Here is an 18,950-nt window from a genome sequence, read left to right on the forward strand (position 1 = left end):
CGCATGGGGTGCTGCGAGGTCCATTGAGTCAAGGGGTGTTCCGAAGTCCATTGGGGACATTTCAAAAATAACCTTCCCCTATACTGGACCATAGTGACTACGTTTTTATACACTTCCTGCGGACTCAAATTGAACCTATAGGTCCAATCACGTATCTCATACAATATTTGAGGAGCGCTGCCATTGCTAAAGCTGACTTCCCAAGCCCAAATGAGGGAATTCGACATTTGAAACACCACGTGTTGTTGCATTACGGGCTCTAAATCTTTCACAGTGCTCCATATGTCTTCAATTGTATATGCGTTATTCCTGATCCATTGGATAGCTTGATCAGCTAACGGTTCCTTCTCTCCATAAGCCACGGATGACATGGTAAATAATCGTTTACCTTCCAACCCCCCTACTGCCCCTTTTGGAGTCTGATCTGTTGCACCGGGTGTGGTGCTGGCTGATTGGGAGACACCTATGGGGCTCGGTACACTCAGTTGTACTCGGGGGAATGGATAGGTCGATTTAGAATCAGGGATAAGAGTTGCCATGTCCCCGGTTGAGGGAAACGGGAGGTTCGTATCACGGTTAGGGGCGGAGGAATTCTGGTCCACGGGTGCCGATGCCGGTGGAGCTGCGGCTGCCTGGACAGGGACCGCAGGGTATATACGTTGCGGGGCATATGGCGGGGGAGGTCTTTGATCTAGTAGATCCTCGATCTCATCCTCAGCTTCATTTCTAGTTACATAGCTTTTGTCAACTTGCAACCTAAATCGGCTATCCTCTATCTGTATGTTCTTTTCTGTTTTACTCTCATCATGTGCAATAGCTTTCTGCGTAATAGTCTGCCCTTGCTGAACCCTAAGTAATTTTTCCGATCTAATACGTCTCCTTTTTGCTTCTTTCTGCCACTTATTCAGAGTGTCAAACATAGCCTGCCGGCTGCGTTTAACGAAAAGACGTTCTTGTAAATACTGAATCTTTTTCTCATCAAAAGATCCAGTCTTTGGCCACTGTAATTCTATGTTATCCTTGGTGTATTTATGCCACAAGGAATTAAAGAGAAGGGGACCAATACCGTGCTTGCAATACATATCGTGGCTGGGTGTACCTTCCGGAGGAGAAGGTTGGCTTTCGTCCAACTTCATGCTCTCCGGGCTGAAACAGCCAAAGCACAGTTTGCTGAGACACGGCATTGTCCTTTTCTATGCTAAGTCAGCTGAAAAGGAATCAACGTGTTATTGTGCAAGAAAAATCAAATCACATTGCATTCAACACAATTTCATCAAGCACATGGCCATGTCATCATTCATTCAACGTACATATTCCAACCTACATAAAACAAAAACGCTTTATATACAGACAAGAGACAAATGGTATACCAATATCCTGTAACCAGAAAGGGCGGAGCCCGTCGACTCCTGCCCGTGGAGAACTCTTTGATGCAATATTCAGAAAACCACAAAATCTATATTCAATAACAGTCTTGTCCTTAGACTGCCTGGAGATAGTTTCCACAGGTTTCTAAACCACAGACCAGCCTACAGGCCATTCGGCAGTATTCATGGTTCACCTCCCGGACTATGCTGGCTAAGCCCGCTTTTGCAAGCGCTGCTCCAGGTTTGTCCGAGCGCTACCCAATCTCAACTGTCGCGTTCCCGAGGACAATCCGGCCCAAGTGCAAACCGCAGTCTCCCACAAGTAAGGCGTGTAACCACTACCTCCAGTTTTTCCCAACAACCAAACCAGGGGCATCCACACGGGCAATCTCAATATTGCCCCGTTAGACCCCTTTTCAGAGTATCTCCGTGACTATCAGTCACACAAAAAATGACAAATACCAAGTTCAGAATCCAACACAAAACAGGACAAAACACTCACCTGGTGCACGCAGGTCTGATTGCACGTTCTCCACTGCCAACTCTCAATAAGGCCAATGCGGCTGGTTCTCGGGTCACACCCGAAGGACTCCGGCGTGAGGTCACTAGCAGCTGAGATCCTCTCCACCGGAGGGGCAAAGCAAAACCCCAATTTCTCGTTGGTTTATTCTGCGATTCCCCCCGATCGACAGTACCCCTTTTTAATGTCCCTCTCTGAGATACAGAGAGACGACCCCAACGCGGAGTCCCGGCGGAGTCGCCAACTGATGTACCTGAAAATTATTCACCACCTCCCAATTACATATATTACCATAACCCATCCCATTGCATTACCAATAATCAGTCGGTTGGCAGTGTAGAAGGTCCAATCATTTATTAGACAAAAAACAAACTCTGCCAGAGGAGCTCCTTGCGACCTAACCCCACGGGTCCGCCAAGAAGACTGCTGGCACATTATCAGAACATCACATATATACAGTTACATTTGCAGAATCATTGCCCAAGATGGAAAAATACAAGGTGCAGTTTGGAGCAGAAAGGAAAGACCATATATGGCAAACAAAGAACTCTTGGTTTAGCTCATCCTAGATTAGCAAGGTCGGCTGGGTGACTCCCTCCTGCCAGCTCCTGGACGGCCTGCCCCGCACCCCTCCCGGAATGTGCTTATCAAGCCCTCCTCTGCTACCTACAATCTTGACAGGCCTAACGAGCTGAAACAGCAATTCTGCAACAGTTGGCATATTTCTCAGGGGAATGCTTTCTGAACATAGTGAAGAGGACGGGGCTGTTAATACAGGACTTCGAGCGAGGCCACAAAATGGTGTCGGTCGAGACAATAAAACGTAATATGCAAAGGCCAGTGCAGATTAAGGTTGTATAACGTGACAGATGTAATTATGCTGATATGTATGTGCATATGCAAATAGGTTTAGATACATCATGCTAATTCTAACATGTCGATTGTAGGAACTTGGTTGTCGTACCTTGAGGCTAGTTCCTCAGCACTGTCTAGAGGACTTAGAATGAGGAATTACTGACAGGACCAGAGAAACAGCTAGCAGCACTATCTAGAGGACTATGAATGAGGAATTACCACTGGGACCAGAGAAGCAGCTACAGCACTGGCTAGAAGACTGAGAATGAGGAATTACGACTGGGACCAGAAAAGCAGCTGCAGCACTTTCTAGAGGACTAAGAATGAGGAATTATCATTGGACCAGAGAAGCAGCTACTTGCATTGGCTAGAAGACTATGAATGAGGAATTACCACTGGGAATAGAGACGCAGCTGCAACACTGCCTAGAGGACTAAGAAAGAGGAGTTACCACAGGAAACAGAGACACAGCTGCCATATTTGTGACCAGTTAAAGAACAAGATCTACAGCCCTGTTTGCAGAAATGGAGCAGCGACGCTCTAAGCGAGTGAAACATAATTATTGCTAAAAACAAAGAACTGGGTGAAAGGGAGCTAGTGAGTAAATTCAAATGTCTAACATTCTAACTTTGTTACTCCGCAGATCGATCCTGATTGACCCAGACTCTGTAGATCATAAGGGAAAGCTAAGGTGCAAAGGGGAGAACAAACTGTTAAACAGTGGGAGGGAGGAGAAAGCAGTAACACTGGTCAGCGGCTCGCATTTGCAACATTTCCAGAACAGGAGACAGACAATCAGAAAAATGAGTGAGTAAAACTAACTGAAATGGACAGAAGCAAACCTAGCCCTGTAACAGAACCTGTCACTATGGGAGAGAACAACAGAACAAAAGGAAGGACGAATGGGAATTTAGAAAGGCACCCGCAACAACCAATGACAAGCGATGGGCCAGCATGAAGCACATGTACTGAATACGCCCTGCTAGACTCAACCTCAAAAATAAAAGGGTGATTTAGAAGCTGGCAGAAAAGTTGAATCACTGTATGTCAGCAGTTATTCTGCCTCCTTAAATGAGTTGTACCCCCTCCCAAAACCTCATCTCAATGTCAGCAGTTATTCTACCCCAACAAATTGGTTGTACTCCCCTCCCTATATAAAAAAACCTCATCTCAATGCCAGCGGTTATTTTGCCCCATTAAGTTAGTTATACCCCCTCCCAAAACCAAACCTCAATGAGAGGTGGGGGGGACCGTTAGGTTTCAACGATGGGACTTAACTGGGCCTGCTGATGAAAACATCTTCCTACTAACCCTCAACTATAGGGATGCGAAAGCATATTGATCATCTGCCAGAACAGCCAGGCGAAGTATGGTGGTGCTGGTGGTAAAAACATTAATGGGCCCATGAGCAGGGAGAAAACTGCCTGTGTGTGTAGGCTACTTAATTCTTGTATTTACAAACCAATGCGACCAAGTTTGATAGTTTGTTCTGAAATATAAAACACAAACAATTGCCAAATGGTCAAAATGGCATGACGGATGATCACCATTACACTTCTAGCAAAAGTATTATGAGAGCATCAGTAGAAGCACTTTTGATCAAGCAATCCCTACTAATTCGATAAGGATCTCCTTAGTAGGCAGACAATTCTGTATCCTGTGGGTTGAAGCAGTGCCCTCCATCAAACCAGTAAAGTAGCAGGCAGCCGCCCTAACCCCAAGTGACAGTGGCGTAGCTAGACCTTTTCCTGCCCGTGGCGGCCCTTACATTTGCAGCCCTGTGAGAGCTGCATGTACAGGGGTGGGTGCTGTGACTGGCGATTCCTGAATGTGCAGCCCCACAACAGCCGCAGGTAAGAGTGAGGGTGAGGCCTCCGCTCCCAAAACTCATGCTGCCAGTGGCGTACCGCCCCCTCCATCCCTCCCCTTTGCATGCCACTGCCCATTGAAGAAAACGTCCTCTTATCTACTACTCATTCCTTTCCTAAGATAATATCACTTATAAGAAAGATATTTGAACAAAGACTCTTTACCACTTTACATTCTGTCAACAAATGTAATAAGACGAAATTCCCTTCTCTGCATCTGTACAATTTGTTTCACCTATTAAACTCAAACTAGCTAATGTACTGGGAGAGCAATATAACCATAACAGGATATTCTGTCAACCCACATACAATCATAAATCAGGTCCAAAACTCATCAGCCTCCTTAAAGCCACTCGACCTCCGCTAAAATAATCATACACTATAAATCAGTGTTTCCCAAACTGTGAGTAGAAGCCGAATTTCGGTGGGTGCCCTAAATCCAGGAAATAAATAAAGGTGTCTTTAAATTCTGTATTTCTGTGTCACATTTGCTGTGCTTCAAAGACAGAGGTCAAATATCAGTCTATGTCTTCAGCTGCTTATCAAACTCCTCTCACTTTGCAGTCAGAGAAATAAAAATAAAGTGAATTATGTGGCAACCCTACTGCGGATACATGAAATGTGAAAGCAAAGCTGTAGGATATAACTGTTTTCCAACACACAACTAAATGTAAATAGCTACAAATGAACTGCACACATTCAGCAGACAGAAAAGCAAAATTAAGTTTTTTTTTTATATTCTCAAGTGCTATGTAAAGAATTTTGTAGGATCAGAACTAATCAAGACACTTTACTTGGTGATGCACACATAATAAATATTTACTGAAATATGATTTCCACACATCATCATTTGTGAGCAACATAGTTTTATTCATAAAACTGTATGGCTGAGGAAATACAGTGATGATTTAATTGAAAAATGTGCTGTCCACAAATAACAATGTGCTACCACATGATACATTATTATATTAAAAAATCACCTACCTCACGTCCAATAAAGTTAGGTGGGTTGCGAAAGTTTGTTGTACTAAAAAGTGGGTTGTGGTTCTAAAACATTTGCGAAGAACTGCTCTAAATCTCAATCTACTTTATTGGTAAGTCTGTCCTGGGGTATTTCCCCTGCATGAGTTTTGCAATTTTAGAAACTAAGCAAAGATTCAAGTTAATTCTCCACAAGTTCCATTTTTGCTTCCTTCTATAGAACCTCCTCAAGTTCAAATCTACCCTAATCTATCCCACTCCACTCCAACTACCCCAATCAATCATACTTCATTCCACCCCAATCAACTTCACCAACCCCCTCCACTCTACTTGAATCAACCCCACTCCACTCTCTACCTCAATCTACCCCACTCCACTGCCATCAATTTCACTCTACTCCAGTCTACCCCACTCTACCCCCAATCCACCCCAATCCACCCCAATCCACCGCAATCCTCTACAATCTACCCAATTCCAATCTACTCCACCCCACTCCAATCTACCACACTCCAATCTTCCCCAATCTACTATGGACCCACTCGACACCAATCTACACCACTCCACAATCTACACCAATCTAAAGAGTGTGTTATCATTTGTGGCTGTTCTAGCTCTGCAAAGCCCGAGTAGTTCATCAGGACAAAAGAGCAATTAATTCCCTTGATACAAACTACTTGCTTAATGATGCATCCCGAACTCCATGAAGTCAAAATTAAAAAAAATTCCAGGCTTGTGAGAGACAATTTTGCTGTTTATTTTACCTTCACACAATTTACTTGGTTGGGGCTCGCTCAGGACCTCCAGGCAGCTCCGAGCCTGCAGGTGCAGGTAAAAACCCATGAGAACTTGCTTGTATGTAAAGTTAGCACTGTAGTGCTGGAACACTGTAGACATTAATGTAGAGTCAAAGTAGACTTTTTAGTCTTGTCCTAGTAATGGGCGTTATCCTGGATGGTGCCTATAGTGAATGCAAAATAACCACCTTCGCTGGGAGCGGGGAGGGAGTGGGACCCAGGGATCTTCAAAAGAAACACTAGAACTCTTGACTTCAGCTGGACTATGTAGTTGTTTGTAAATGCTGTACTTTTCCTTTGTGTTATTATCAGTAGTAATAAAATATGTATCTTTTATCATAAAAGTGAGTATTTGGCTAGACAGCAATCTATTGCTGTTGTTGCTTGCATTTTGAGTTGCGAGCCTGCGTTAATTACATGTATCTACATGTATCGCTCATAAATTAGAATATTGCCTGACGTTAGTATTACTCCTAATGTTTGGGAGACTTACTGATCCTAAACTGCACAACAGATATATTAGAACATTGGAATTTTGACAGGTCCAATGAAGAGACATGAGTGTTATGGGCCAATAATGACTGGTACAGACCTTCTGGCCAACAATCCAATACTTCTTTCTGTTTCTTGCTGTTTATTCTGTAACATTCTGCCCTCTGTGCTTTGAATGTTCCAATGGCTTTACTGGCCTTCTCCTTCGGCTAATCCGGTTGTTAAATGCTTTATGTCTCACGTGGCTTAGACCTGCAACCCGGAAAAGGGCACTGAACAAACGGTATAGCCTATGGTCGAGGGCTTTAATCACACACTATGTTACTTGGATAGGAATTTATTATCTGTGCTCTTTGAGCTTGTGCTCACTTATTCAACAAAAAAAGAAAACTTCAGGACGCTGGCGTAATGACAAGAGCTGCCGACTTTGGAGCTGGGTAACTAAGTCCGCGTCTTGGTGTCGGCTCAACATCTTGTAATGTATGGAGCAGGGGTCTCCAACGTGTTCTGTGATAACAGCTACTTATGTTCATTGAAAATTATCCTGAGCTATTAATATAATAATTATTTTAATAGTGACCACATCCGACAAGATACACGAATAGCCACCACACGCAAGATTATCAGCAGTGATCACATCAGAGCATTAAGCTGGATTGCCAGCAATAACGTAAAAAAGAAAAGCTTTATCGATGTGGAATGCTTTTACATGGATCACATGTAAGGGCTACAGCTGCAATGCCGCTGGCACCAAAGCAATTGTATGAGTAAAAAGCCTCCCCAATGCTTCACGACCTATCACTCAAATTTCAGCTTTAAATACATTTTGGAAATTTTACCATTTTTCTCAAAATATCAGAATTTGCGTTCTGAAAATACACACATTTTCTCTCAAATACACACTTTTCAGTTATGGTATACATATATGAATTCAACAAGCTTAACGTTTTTATTCCAGTGGGCGGGGCGACATACAGGAGAGCTTCTTACAAGTTGCTGGGGAGCTGACAGAAGGGTGAGAACTCTGGTATGCAAGAGTCGTACGTATGTTTTTTTTTGTTTATGAATTACTCATTGAAGCTGTTGCTGGACTTAACTGATGGATTGCATTTTGGCATTGTAAACCGAAAGTTAAATACCAGATCAAACACAGGAGACATCTGCGTTTTGTTTCAAACGCCAGATCTGTTTGACTTTATACAAGTGCCCGCAGAGCAGTTAGTGCACTCAGCTGGATTTGTGCTCTGGGAGGCGGGGGATGTTGCTTTAAATCTTCCCGTTTATTGGGCAGGCACTCAGACACAACTGACTTTATTTATTACTTTAAACTAATAATTTATAAAGCGAGGAGTCTCGTCTCTGCCCTACCAGGAATTAATTAACAACGGTCCATGGGTCGCTTCAAAAATGTTTTAACTGAAATCATTAATAAGTTGTGCTCCATGTTGTTTTTGGGCCAAACCGTTTACAATGTGAACAAGCATTGACAAAGCCAATCGGTCTGGAATTAATATGCTAGTGCATGTAAACACAGGCATGCTCATTTGCGCATTTGTCCATGCATTAGCACTGAGGAGCCAATCGAGGTAGAGGCAAGGAATCTAAAAGAGTCCCTCCTGCATTGCATTTCATTGGAGGCAGAAGCATACACTCAAACTGTGACACGTCTGGAAGGAACCAAAAGAAGATTAGCAAAGTCTCAGGAAAATGACTGAAAGAAGCAACATCGGAATCCAGGACAAGGCGCTGGAATGGATCATATCCTTCCTCGACGGAAGAACACAGAGAGTCCGCCTACCACCGTACAAGTCAGAGGCCTCCGAAGTCATCTGCGGCGTCCCTCAAGGATCATCTCGGAGTCCCACCCTCTTCAACGTCTACATGAGCCCCCTCGCGGCCATCGTACGCAAACACAACCTCAGCATAATCTCCTACGCCGACGACACCCAGCTGATCCTCTCCCTGACCAACGACCCCGCCTCCGCCAGAGCCAACCTGCACGAAGGGATGAAAGAGGTAGCCGAGTGGATGACGACCAGCCGCCTGAAACTGAACTCTGACAAGACGGAGGTCCTCATCCTGGGCTCTTCACCCTCCGCCTGGGACGACTCCTGGTGGCCTCCCGCCCTGGGCACCGCACCCAAACCGACAGACCATGCACGCAACCTGGGCTTCATCCTGGACTCCTCCCTCTCCATGACCAGGCAAGTCAACAACGTCTCCTCGGCATGCTTCAACATCCTACGCATGCTACGGAAGATCTTCTGGTGGATCCCCACCGAGACCAGGAAGACCGTCACCCAGGCCCTCGTCACCAGCCGACTGGACTACGGCAACGCCCTCTACACCGGTACCACCGCCAAGATCCAGAAGAGACTCCAACGGATCCAGAACGCCTCAGCCAGACTCATCCTCGACATCCCACAAACCAGCCACATCACCGGACATCTGAGAGACCTTCACTGGCTCCCCGTCAACAAAAGAATCACCTTCCGCCTCCTCACCCACGCACACAAAGCCCTACACGACCAAGGCCCGAGCTACCTCAACAGCCGGATCAACTTCTACGCTCCCAAACGCCACCTCCGATCAGCCAACCACGCCCTCGCCGCCGTCCCCCGCATCCGAAGAGCGACTACAGGAGGAAGGTCCTTCTCCTACCTGGCCGCCAAGACCTGGAACTCCCTCCCTCCCGACCTGCGCCTGACCCAAGACCACCTCTCCTTCAGGAAGAAGCTGAAGACCTGGCTGTTCGAGCAGTAGCGGCACCCCCCCCCCCCCCCCCCCCCCCCCCCAGCGCCTTGAGACCCTACGGGTATGTAGCGCGCTTTATAAGTGTCACTGATTGATTGATTGATTGAAAGAGGCTGATAAAAAATTCGACTGGTTGAAATGGTCGGACCAAAAGCACAATGTATGCCCATTGAAAACAGTTAATCTATTTAGACAGCTGCTGTGCTTAATTTTTAAAGAAGAAATGGAGGGCCTCAAAGATTTGCCCAGAAGCCCGCAGCCATCACTACCGAATATCAGATATGCCAAACTCCATGCTGCTTTCCTCTGCCAACATACACTGACTGCCTCTTTATCTTATGTTCTTTTACATTCCTGTTTTCTCCCACCTGTCGCAGTTTTTCTGACTTTCTCTTCCTCCTTGTTTCCCTTTTTTCTACTTATCTCTCTGTTGTACTGGGGGAAAGTCTGATGAAGAAACATAAGTGCATGTCCCAAAGATTAGTGCTGCTGGGTCCCTCCTGCAACCACCGGCTCACGTTGAGCAATGGGCAGCTACCCTGTCACACCCATTTTGATTCTCTCTTTCAGCCTGAAGTCTTTCTGATCAGGCTACTGTTGAAGGCATTGTAGCAACTCGTCCCCCTTTATTTATATGTACAGCACACATCATAAAATCGGATATTTCTCCCAGAGTGTCTCAATACGTTTGGGATGAAGCCTTCATCAGGAAAATATTTATTTCTACTATACAAGGCTCATGCCTCTATTATCAGTGTAAAACAATTGGCTCAGAAAATGTTCAGCTAAGGGGCTTCGAATCGGGAATACAGCTTGTTACCACGACGTGCCTCTGGGTGGGGAGGCGAAGGATTTACGTCATCTGGAACTGACTGCCTGGCACATGCCTATGTTTGAGGACCAGGGTTCCACCCAGGAAGCTTATTTCTTAACTTTTTAACTCTTTAAGGGTGTTGTCTTCTCTACTGGTCTTTGTATGGCAGCATTCAATGCTGCTAGATCATCTTGCGATAATGGCCAAATGAGGAACACCTCATCCTTTTAGGGGATTCAGCTGCATTACCAGACATAGGACAGGGTGTCCGCACAGCCAATGTGCACTGTAGGGTCCTGCCCATATGCATGCGTGTGTATATGTGGTTTTTCAAAGTTGGTAGACAAATGTATGCAGGTTCCAGAAGGCCCTTGATCTTACAGGTGTAGGCTTTGAGGCTGAGGGCGTCAGAATCAGATGATGTTTCTTGTCCAACAAGGAAGAAAAGTGAGCCAAACACTTCACTTTAAATGTGTCCTGGACAGTAATGACTTCAAGGCAATCAATATTTCATTGTACTTTGCCTGTCTCCAGGTTGAACGCACTTTATGTGACTATGATTTCGCAAAAGTGTGACATTTTCCACATGTGAATTTTCTCATTTAGGAATCCAAAGTGAGTCCAGTTCAGCGATAGTGGTGGTGCCCGACTAGAGTGGGACTGAAGGGGTTAAATAGGAGGTCTTTCGATTGCTTTGCTATGCTCATCCTGCCAGTCTGTTGTTTACATGTAGCAACCTAAAGTGTGGGGGTGCTTTTGTGTGTTTGCACTGGCAAACTCAGCCAACCGTCAATGCTCCTGCCTCCTCCTGCCTCCTCCTCCCTCTTTGGCAAAGGCTAGAAAGCTCAAACAGTGTCGGGAGCAAGCAGAGACCTGGGGACACAGAATAGAGCATTCAGGAGGCATTGCTGTGCATGCTATCCCTACTGCTCTCTGTGGGCTTCTATTTCCTCACCAGCCCAAGGTTGTCCTCTCCTTTCAGAGATCTAGTGTTGGTAGTATATCAGGCCCCGGGCTAACGAGGTGCACCTCAGCTCTCTGCCTCATCATTCGGGGAGGCAATATCCTGTGTCCACTTTTCACAGAACAATTTAACAAATGCATGACCTTCATCAATCATGCTCCTCCACCTTCCTAGAGACATGACCTACACAGATCCTGCATCCTTCTACCCCAAGACAATATGTTATGGCCTTTCATATTTGATAAACGGTGTAAAATGAATTGTAATCCACATTTGCAGAGTAGAACATTTTGTATAATGCCACCCAACGTTAAAAACTAGTTGCCAGTATCCATGCCAGTAAACACACAGATTTTCAGTTTACATTTACAGTCTGATTGGATATCTAGCGTGGTAAAAGGAATTCAAATTGCCCCACGTTCTATACATGAGCAGCTGCCAATCTGTATGACACTTCAGAGTCCTATTTAAAGAGTGGTCCGAGGAGATGTCATATTTGGAAAATGAGTGGAATAAGATCGAGAACAGGGTTTGGCAGCTCTTTTTATCCCATTATAAAATCAAGACTACAGACCCCAGAATGCAAAGCAGAGACTTGGGCTGGATGAGCTCCTCGCGCAAGTCTTCATCCAGCAAACCTAAGAGCTCTGTTTGTTTTTTTCCTAATGCTGAGTTAGCTAACCTTGGAAGCACTTTGTAGGGGTTAACATCTGCAAAGTAACCCCTAGGTTTACAGCACAGTGCTGATATTATTGAGAGTCATTTGAAAGAAAGAGTGAGAAAAAGAGATGAGAAGGGCGAAAAGAGGATGAGAGAGACATAGACACCAAGAATGCGAGAGAGAGTGAGTCTGGGAAAAAGACAGACTAAGTATAAGAGATTGTCCTTGAAGGCTTCCTTTTATGGTACAAAAACGATCTGCTGCATAATGGAAGCTGATCTTTGTCGTGGATGCACAAGTGTACTTTGGAAAGGATGAAGCATCCATCATAAAATGGGCAGCATAAGTTGGACAGTGGAAAAGCAACAAGGGCAGTGTTTTAACTGGGGAGTTCACAGCGCTCTACTGTTCTTAAAACACAAAATAAATATACATAAATACCAATAAGATGGTTATAAATATGGATAAATAGCTAGAAACGTAAAAAAATAAATACCATAAAACCAGGAGCCTTAATTATAATGATCTCACTCGTGTGTCCAGTTTCTTTCGCCCCCCTTAACTCCCACACACATTCAGTACCTAATGGTATGGCAAACCACAGATTGTTGGTACTCATAGTAGGCTGGAGATTACTTTCAAGCTGAACTCAAATTACACACTACTTGTGTGCATGAATCTTTATGATACAACATTGGTATACATCATATCAGATTTATGTCTACATCTCTTTGCACCCTCTGTGTGGTCCACTTACAAGGATGCCAAGGACAAATGAGGGCGATAGCTATCAGTTCAAGCTTATAAGCCCACTGCCCCCTCATCCTTTATGATGTAACACAGGTAAACCTCAATCGCAGCCCAGTCACTGCTTAATTTGTGCAAATATAAGTGCCAAAGATGAAGGTATCCCTAGAGAGGCAACTGAAGCCAAATGCTTGTGTATATGGCCTGGATGCACTGCTATTATTATTTTTTGCCTATATTAAATTGTTGAAGTAGTGTGTTCTGCTGAAAGTAGGCACATAAGTGCCTATGCCGAGCACCAGCAAACACCACTACAAATGAAGCGCTGTCCTCAATCGGCACACACATTGTGTAGAAAATGTGGGGAACAGGACAAACAAGGAGAAGGGAATCACTGCCCTTAACGGCCAGGCAAACTACAACTGCTTCCCTTGGATTGACTAGTCACAGGAGGCTTTTCCAGTTATAGCTCTGTTGTCTCAGTCTCCAGACGGTGGGTTCACTGTGATAAGTGGGTACCTCTATTTTCTAAGGCCTGAAATTTGTGAGATGTGAACTTTCAGATTCTGTGTCACATGGCAGATAGATGTCAACTTGTAAATATATGTAGGTAGAGCATTAACACCACTGTTTATTGCTAAAGCCTGCATTCTGTGTTACTTGGCAAGGGCGTCGTCAACCCACCACAGTAGCACCTGAAGAGGGGGCGGAGTTCTTAATGGGTCTCTTCTGTCTGCACTGGACAAAGACAATTACTACACATGAAAGAGTTGAGTGAGTGAAAGGTTGGATGTGTGAGTGAAAGAGCAGATGGGGCAGATGGGTAGAAGGATGGTGGATAAATGAGTGAAAGGATGGATGTAAGGAAGGATGAATGAAAGAGTGGCTGGATTAGTGAAAGGGAGGGTGGATGGATAAGTGAAAGAATGGATGCACAAATGAAAGGGAGGGTGGATGGATGGACGAAAGGGTGAATGGATGGATGAGTGGAATGAATGGATGATGGAAAGGGTGACTGGATGATGAAAAAGGCTTTATGAGTGATTGGGTGAATGGATGGATGAATGAGTGAAAGGGTGGATGTGAGGATGGATGTGTGAAAACATGGACAGATGAGTGAAAGGGATGGTAGATGGATGAAAGGAAGGATAGATGGATGAGTGAAAGAATGAATAATTGAGTGAAAGGATGAAACTGTGGGGTCGTGAATCCATAACTTTAGCAGCTACAGCGGGATGGAATTCTTGATGGGACTCTTCCGTCTGCAACTTGGAAGACAAGATGGATGGATGAATGTGTGAGTGAAAGGTTGGATGGATGAGTGAGTGAAAGGATGGATAAGTAGATAGATGAGTGAGTAAAAGGGTGGCTGTAAGGATGGATGAGTGAAAGAATGGGTGGATTAGTTAAATGGATGTTGGATGCATGGATGAAAGGATTGATAGATAGGTGAGTGAAAGAATGGATGGATGAGTTAAAAGATGATGGATGGATAGATGAGTGGAAAGGGTGAACGATGATGAAAGGATGTATTGATGGATGATTGAGAGAAAGGATGAATGCATGAGTGAACGGGAGGGTGGTGATGGATGAAGAGAGAATGGATGAGTGAGTGAAAGGATGGATGGCTGAGTGAAAGTGAGGATGAATGGCATGAGTGAAAGACAGGATGAATGGATGGAGTGGCAAAATGATGGATGGATGAATGAAAGGATGGATGGATGAGTGAAAGGGGTATGGATAGATAGATTAAAGGATGGATGGATGGATGGACGGATTAGTGAAAGACTGGAGGCTGAAAATGAGGGTGGGTGGATGAAAAGATGGATGGATGAGTGAAAGAATGGATGGATGAGTAAAAGGAGGACAAAGGATCTACCGATGAGTGAAAGCATGGATGGGTGGATGATGAAATGGTAAATGGGTAGATGAATGAGCGGAAGGGTGGAAGAGTGAAAGGATGTGTGAAAGGTAGATGAATGGATGGAGTGAACGGATGGAAGGACAGATGGATGTTTGGATGAGTGAAAGGGTGGATGGAGATGGGTGGATGGAGATGGATGAATGGATGGATGGATTACTGAAAGGACAGATGGGTGAGTGAAAGGGTGGATGGGGAGATGGATGAGTGAAAAGGTGGATGGATGGATAGGTTTAGAGCTGGATGGATACGTTCAGATATTGATGGGCAGACGGACCGAATGGTGGAAGACTGAATGATAGATGGAACAATGAATGGATAACAGAATGTAAAGGTGAAATTGTGGACATCAGCAGAAGGATAAATGGATGAATGGATAAATGCTTGGATTAAGAGACAAGAGAGCTTTTCTGAGGAGTGTCTTCATAACTTGCCCCGTTTGCTTGGTGCCATAAGTGCTTTGGTTCTAAGTAGGGGAGTATTTTAATGTTCTGGCTACTCCCTTGCATTTTGCCATATTGTGTACAAGAAACACTGCCAAAATGTGTGCAAGTCAAAACAGAGAGTTCTGTCTAAAGACTGCAAGCTCTTTTCCGTTTCAGAAATCCTCAGATGTTGCTGTACACAACCACTAAAGTATAGGATAACAGAGAGAAAGCTGGCTATTTCATGCCTACAGTTAATACTAAACAAATGCATGCTTGTACATCTTTCCCCGTCTCCACTTTTGCATGTGTTTGTATTTCATTACATTTCATCTTTCTTTATCATGTACATCTTATAATATGGTTCACAGAGACACAGACTGTTTGCAATACTTACAGAGGAATCATTGCCACCAAAGATGTCTCTCACGTCCCTCACAGTGTGCTTGTTCTTTTTCCTCATTGTCTGCGTGTATGTGGTGTATCTTTTCTGCACCGCAGCGGCCTGCGTGCGTGTCAGAGTGGACAGCAGTGCTTGTCCGGCCTCCTCACCCGTTCCAGAGATCAGCGTCGATAACCCGACCTCCTGCAACCACTCCGCTTCCAGCTCTCCCTCTGCAAGAAAGCAACGCACCTCTTAATACTTCTTGATTATTTCAATTTTTAGCAACATATTTTCACGTCAGTTGCAGAACATGTCAGTGAGCAAGTAGAAACTTTAGCTAAAAAAATATGAAGAACATTTTACTCATTACAGACTCAAGATATATGCATACAGACCATGTTTGAGTGATATATATGTTTGTGCCTTGATTCGCTTGTAAAGCGCTCTGATACCCACGAGAGTCATCTTTGCGGTATATAAAACTATTCTAATCAATAAATAAGAGAGCAAACTGAAAAATTTGAAATTATATTAACTAACGAAATAATGGACGAAGCACAGAAAAGGGAATACAACCGGTGCTTTAAATGGCCTGGTACTCTAAAATACTGAGCACCTGCTCTTCTTTAATTTGAAAGGGGAGTGCCTGAACTTCTCAGGAGGGGATCAATACACACAATGAGGGAGTACCAGCACTTTATATTGGCAAATAGGTACTCTGGCATAAAAAGTACCTGCATTTTTAGGTCGAGCTATTTATAGCTCCGAACTATTGGGTTTAAACAAACTCTCTTGAACAAGTGGATTTCTCACAATGCATGTTGTCTACTGGAGTGTGAAGCTTGCCAGGCGCATGCTTGGCCTCACTCACACCTTATATGCCTGCTCCCCCTCCCCCGCCCCGCACGCCTCGCACCAGACTTCATTGGAATGCGCTTCCAAGCTGCTCACCCGCTGCTCACCCGCCGCTTGCCATAAGCTCATTCCCTCCCACCACTCGCTCGCTGCCCTGCTCCTGCAGCCTCTTTCACTTCTCTCCACCACCACAAATACCCAGCATGCCACCCACTGCTTATTCCACCTCTCCCCACCACCACAAGCTCCGTCACGCCATCCGCAGGCTCTGTGCGGGTATTAATCCTATCCCTCCTCTCCTGGTCTTCCCTGGCAGCCCCCGCCCCTTCTCTCCCCTCCCCCAGCACCCACCGGCCCGGGCGCCCTATTTCTCAGAGCCCCGATCAGCATGCTGCCATCCGCTCATACACTTCCAGCAGCTCTGGGCTCTCACCCTCTCTTTCCCAATCTCCTCCTTGTTTTTATAGGTGCACAACTGTGCGCTAGAGACTCTTGAATGGCAGCTTGCCATCTGTGTGGGAATTAATTCTATCCCTCCTCTCCTAGTCTTCCCTGGCAGCCCCTCCTCTCCCCTCCCCCAGCACCCACCGGCCCGGGCACCTTATTTCCCAGAGCCCCGATCAGGATGCTGCCGTCCGCTCATACACTTCCAGCAGCTCCGGGCTCTCACCCTCTCTTTCCCAATCTACTCCTTACCACTCTCTCCCGGCCGCCTCCCTCTCTCCTCTCTTCCTCACCTCCTCCCCCTTATCTGACTAGCTTCCCCGTACTGACATTTTCTCCTCAGTCACCTCTCACCCTAGTTCCCTCCCTCCGTCTCCTCTTCAGGCTTCCTCACACATACAGAGACCCCTTTCCAAGACCCATGATAAACCTCACCCAGCAGCGCCTCCTCCTTGGGATGCAGCTGAAGAAATAAAACCCATTTGACTATTTGTTTTAGGTGCACAACTGTGCGCTAGAGACTCGTGAATGGCAGCTTGACCTCTGTGCAGGAATTAATTTTTGCAGAGGTTGGTGTGTTGAAATTTTGAAGCTGTCATTTCTGGCATTGTAGTCCGTCAACGTAATGAATGCATTTTTGTTTTCAGCATGACCCACATAAATGCGTCATTTTTTTCTCCAATTGTCTTTTGGCCCTCTCTCGCTTTGTTAGTTGACAAATAAAGCGTCTTGTTAGTTATTTATTTAGGAGGGCCCAGCAGCTGCAAAATGTTACTGGTCGACGTGTTTTTTTTCTTTGTGCATTGTGTGCGCTTTTCCCCTTTTTCCACAATTTAATTTACCGTCCACTATGTTTGAATGGTAAATGCCCACTCATGCGCCATGACACATGCACAAGCACACATAAAAAAATAGACATGAGCATGCATCACAAAGCCTTCGTGCACAAAATGCAGTTATCTTACGATAGGCGTTATTCAAAAGAAAACCCATATCAAGACTGATGACCATGTTTGCGAGCGCCTCCCCTTTGGGATGTAGCTGAAGGAGAAAAAAAAAACATTTGACTATTTTTTTTTAGGTGCACAACTGTGCGCTAGAGACTCGTGAATGGCAGCTTGACCTCTGCGCGGGAATTAATCCTATCCCTCTTCTCCTGGTCTTCCCTGGCAGCCCCCCTCCTCTCCCCTCCCCCAGCACCCACTGGCCCGGGCGCCTTATTTCTCAGAGCCCCGATCAGCATGCTGCCGTCCGCTCACACACTTCCAGCAGCTCTGGGCTCTCACCCTTTCCTTCCCAATCTCCTCCTTCCCACTCTCTCCCGGCCGCCTCCCTCTCTCCTCTCTTCCTCACCTCCTCCCCCTCATCTGACTAGCTTCCCCGTACTGACGTTTTCTTCTCAGACACCTCTCACCCTAGTTCCCTCTCTTCGTCTCCTCTTCAGGCTTCCTCACACATACAGAGATCCCTTTCCCAGACCCATGATAAACCTCACGCAGCAGCGCCTCCTCCCTGTTATTTTTTATTTAAATCTTAAATAATGGCGGTCAAGCATCTAGTCCTGTGGGCTTGTTTTAAATTTCTCACACTCTGTTCGCGATCTTCCTACCCTCCTTCCCTTTATTCCCCCCTCATCACTTCCCTCCTACTATTTACCCCCCAGGACGAATGTTATCTCCACCTCTGACGGTGCCAGAGACTCTCGAGCAGATTGTAACATCTGGGCCAAGCAGGCAGTAGCCTTCCTTTGGGAAACTGAGCCCCTTCTCCAAGCCGCAGGCCCGACCCTTCACAACCTCACCACACGCACAACCCCACACACACACACACAAACACACACACAACCCCCCACCCACACAACCCCCCCACACACACACAACCCCACACACACACACAAACAACCCCCCACACACACACTCCCCCCCACACACACAGACAACCCCCCACACAAACACACCACCCCACACAAACACACAACCCCACACAAACACACAGATAACTCACACACACAACCCCACACACACACAGACAACCCCCCACACACAAACACAACCCCACACACACAACCCCACACACACACAATCCCACACACACAACCCCACA

The 18,950-nt window shown here is 45.6% G+C and overlaps 1 protein-coding gene across 1 annotated transcript in view; it reads right to left on the minus strand.

The window, feature by feature from the left end:
• Positions 1–18,950, minus strand: part of LOC147669100 (rho GTPase-activating protein 28-like) — a 516,960-nt gene that overhangs the window by 310,695 nt on the left and 187,315 nt on the right. The window contains exon 3 of the mRNA XM_086948229.1: positions 15,561–15,778. Coding sequence (XP_086804355.1) covers positions 15,561–15,778 — 218 coding nt within the window. The remainder of the gene's footprint in view (positions 1–15,560; positions 15,779–18,950) is intronic.

The sequence above is a fragment of the Lissotriton vulgaris genome, unplaced genomic scaffold (genome assembly GCF_964263255.1).
Source record: "Lissotriton vulgaris unplaced genomic scaffold, aLisVul1.2 SCAFFOLD_789, whole genome shotgun sequence".
NCBI classification, from domain to species: domain Eukaryota; kingdom Metazoa; phylum Chordata; class Amphibia; order Caudata; family Salamandridae; genus Lissotriton; species Lissotriton vulgaris.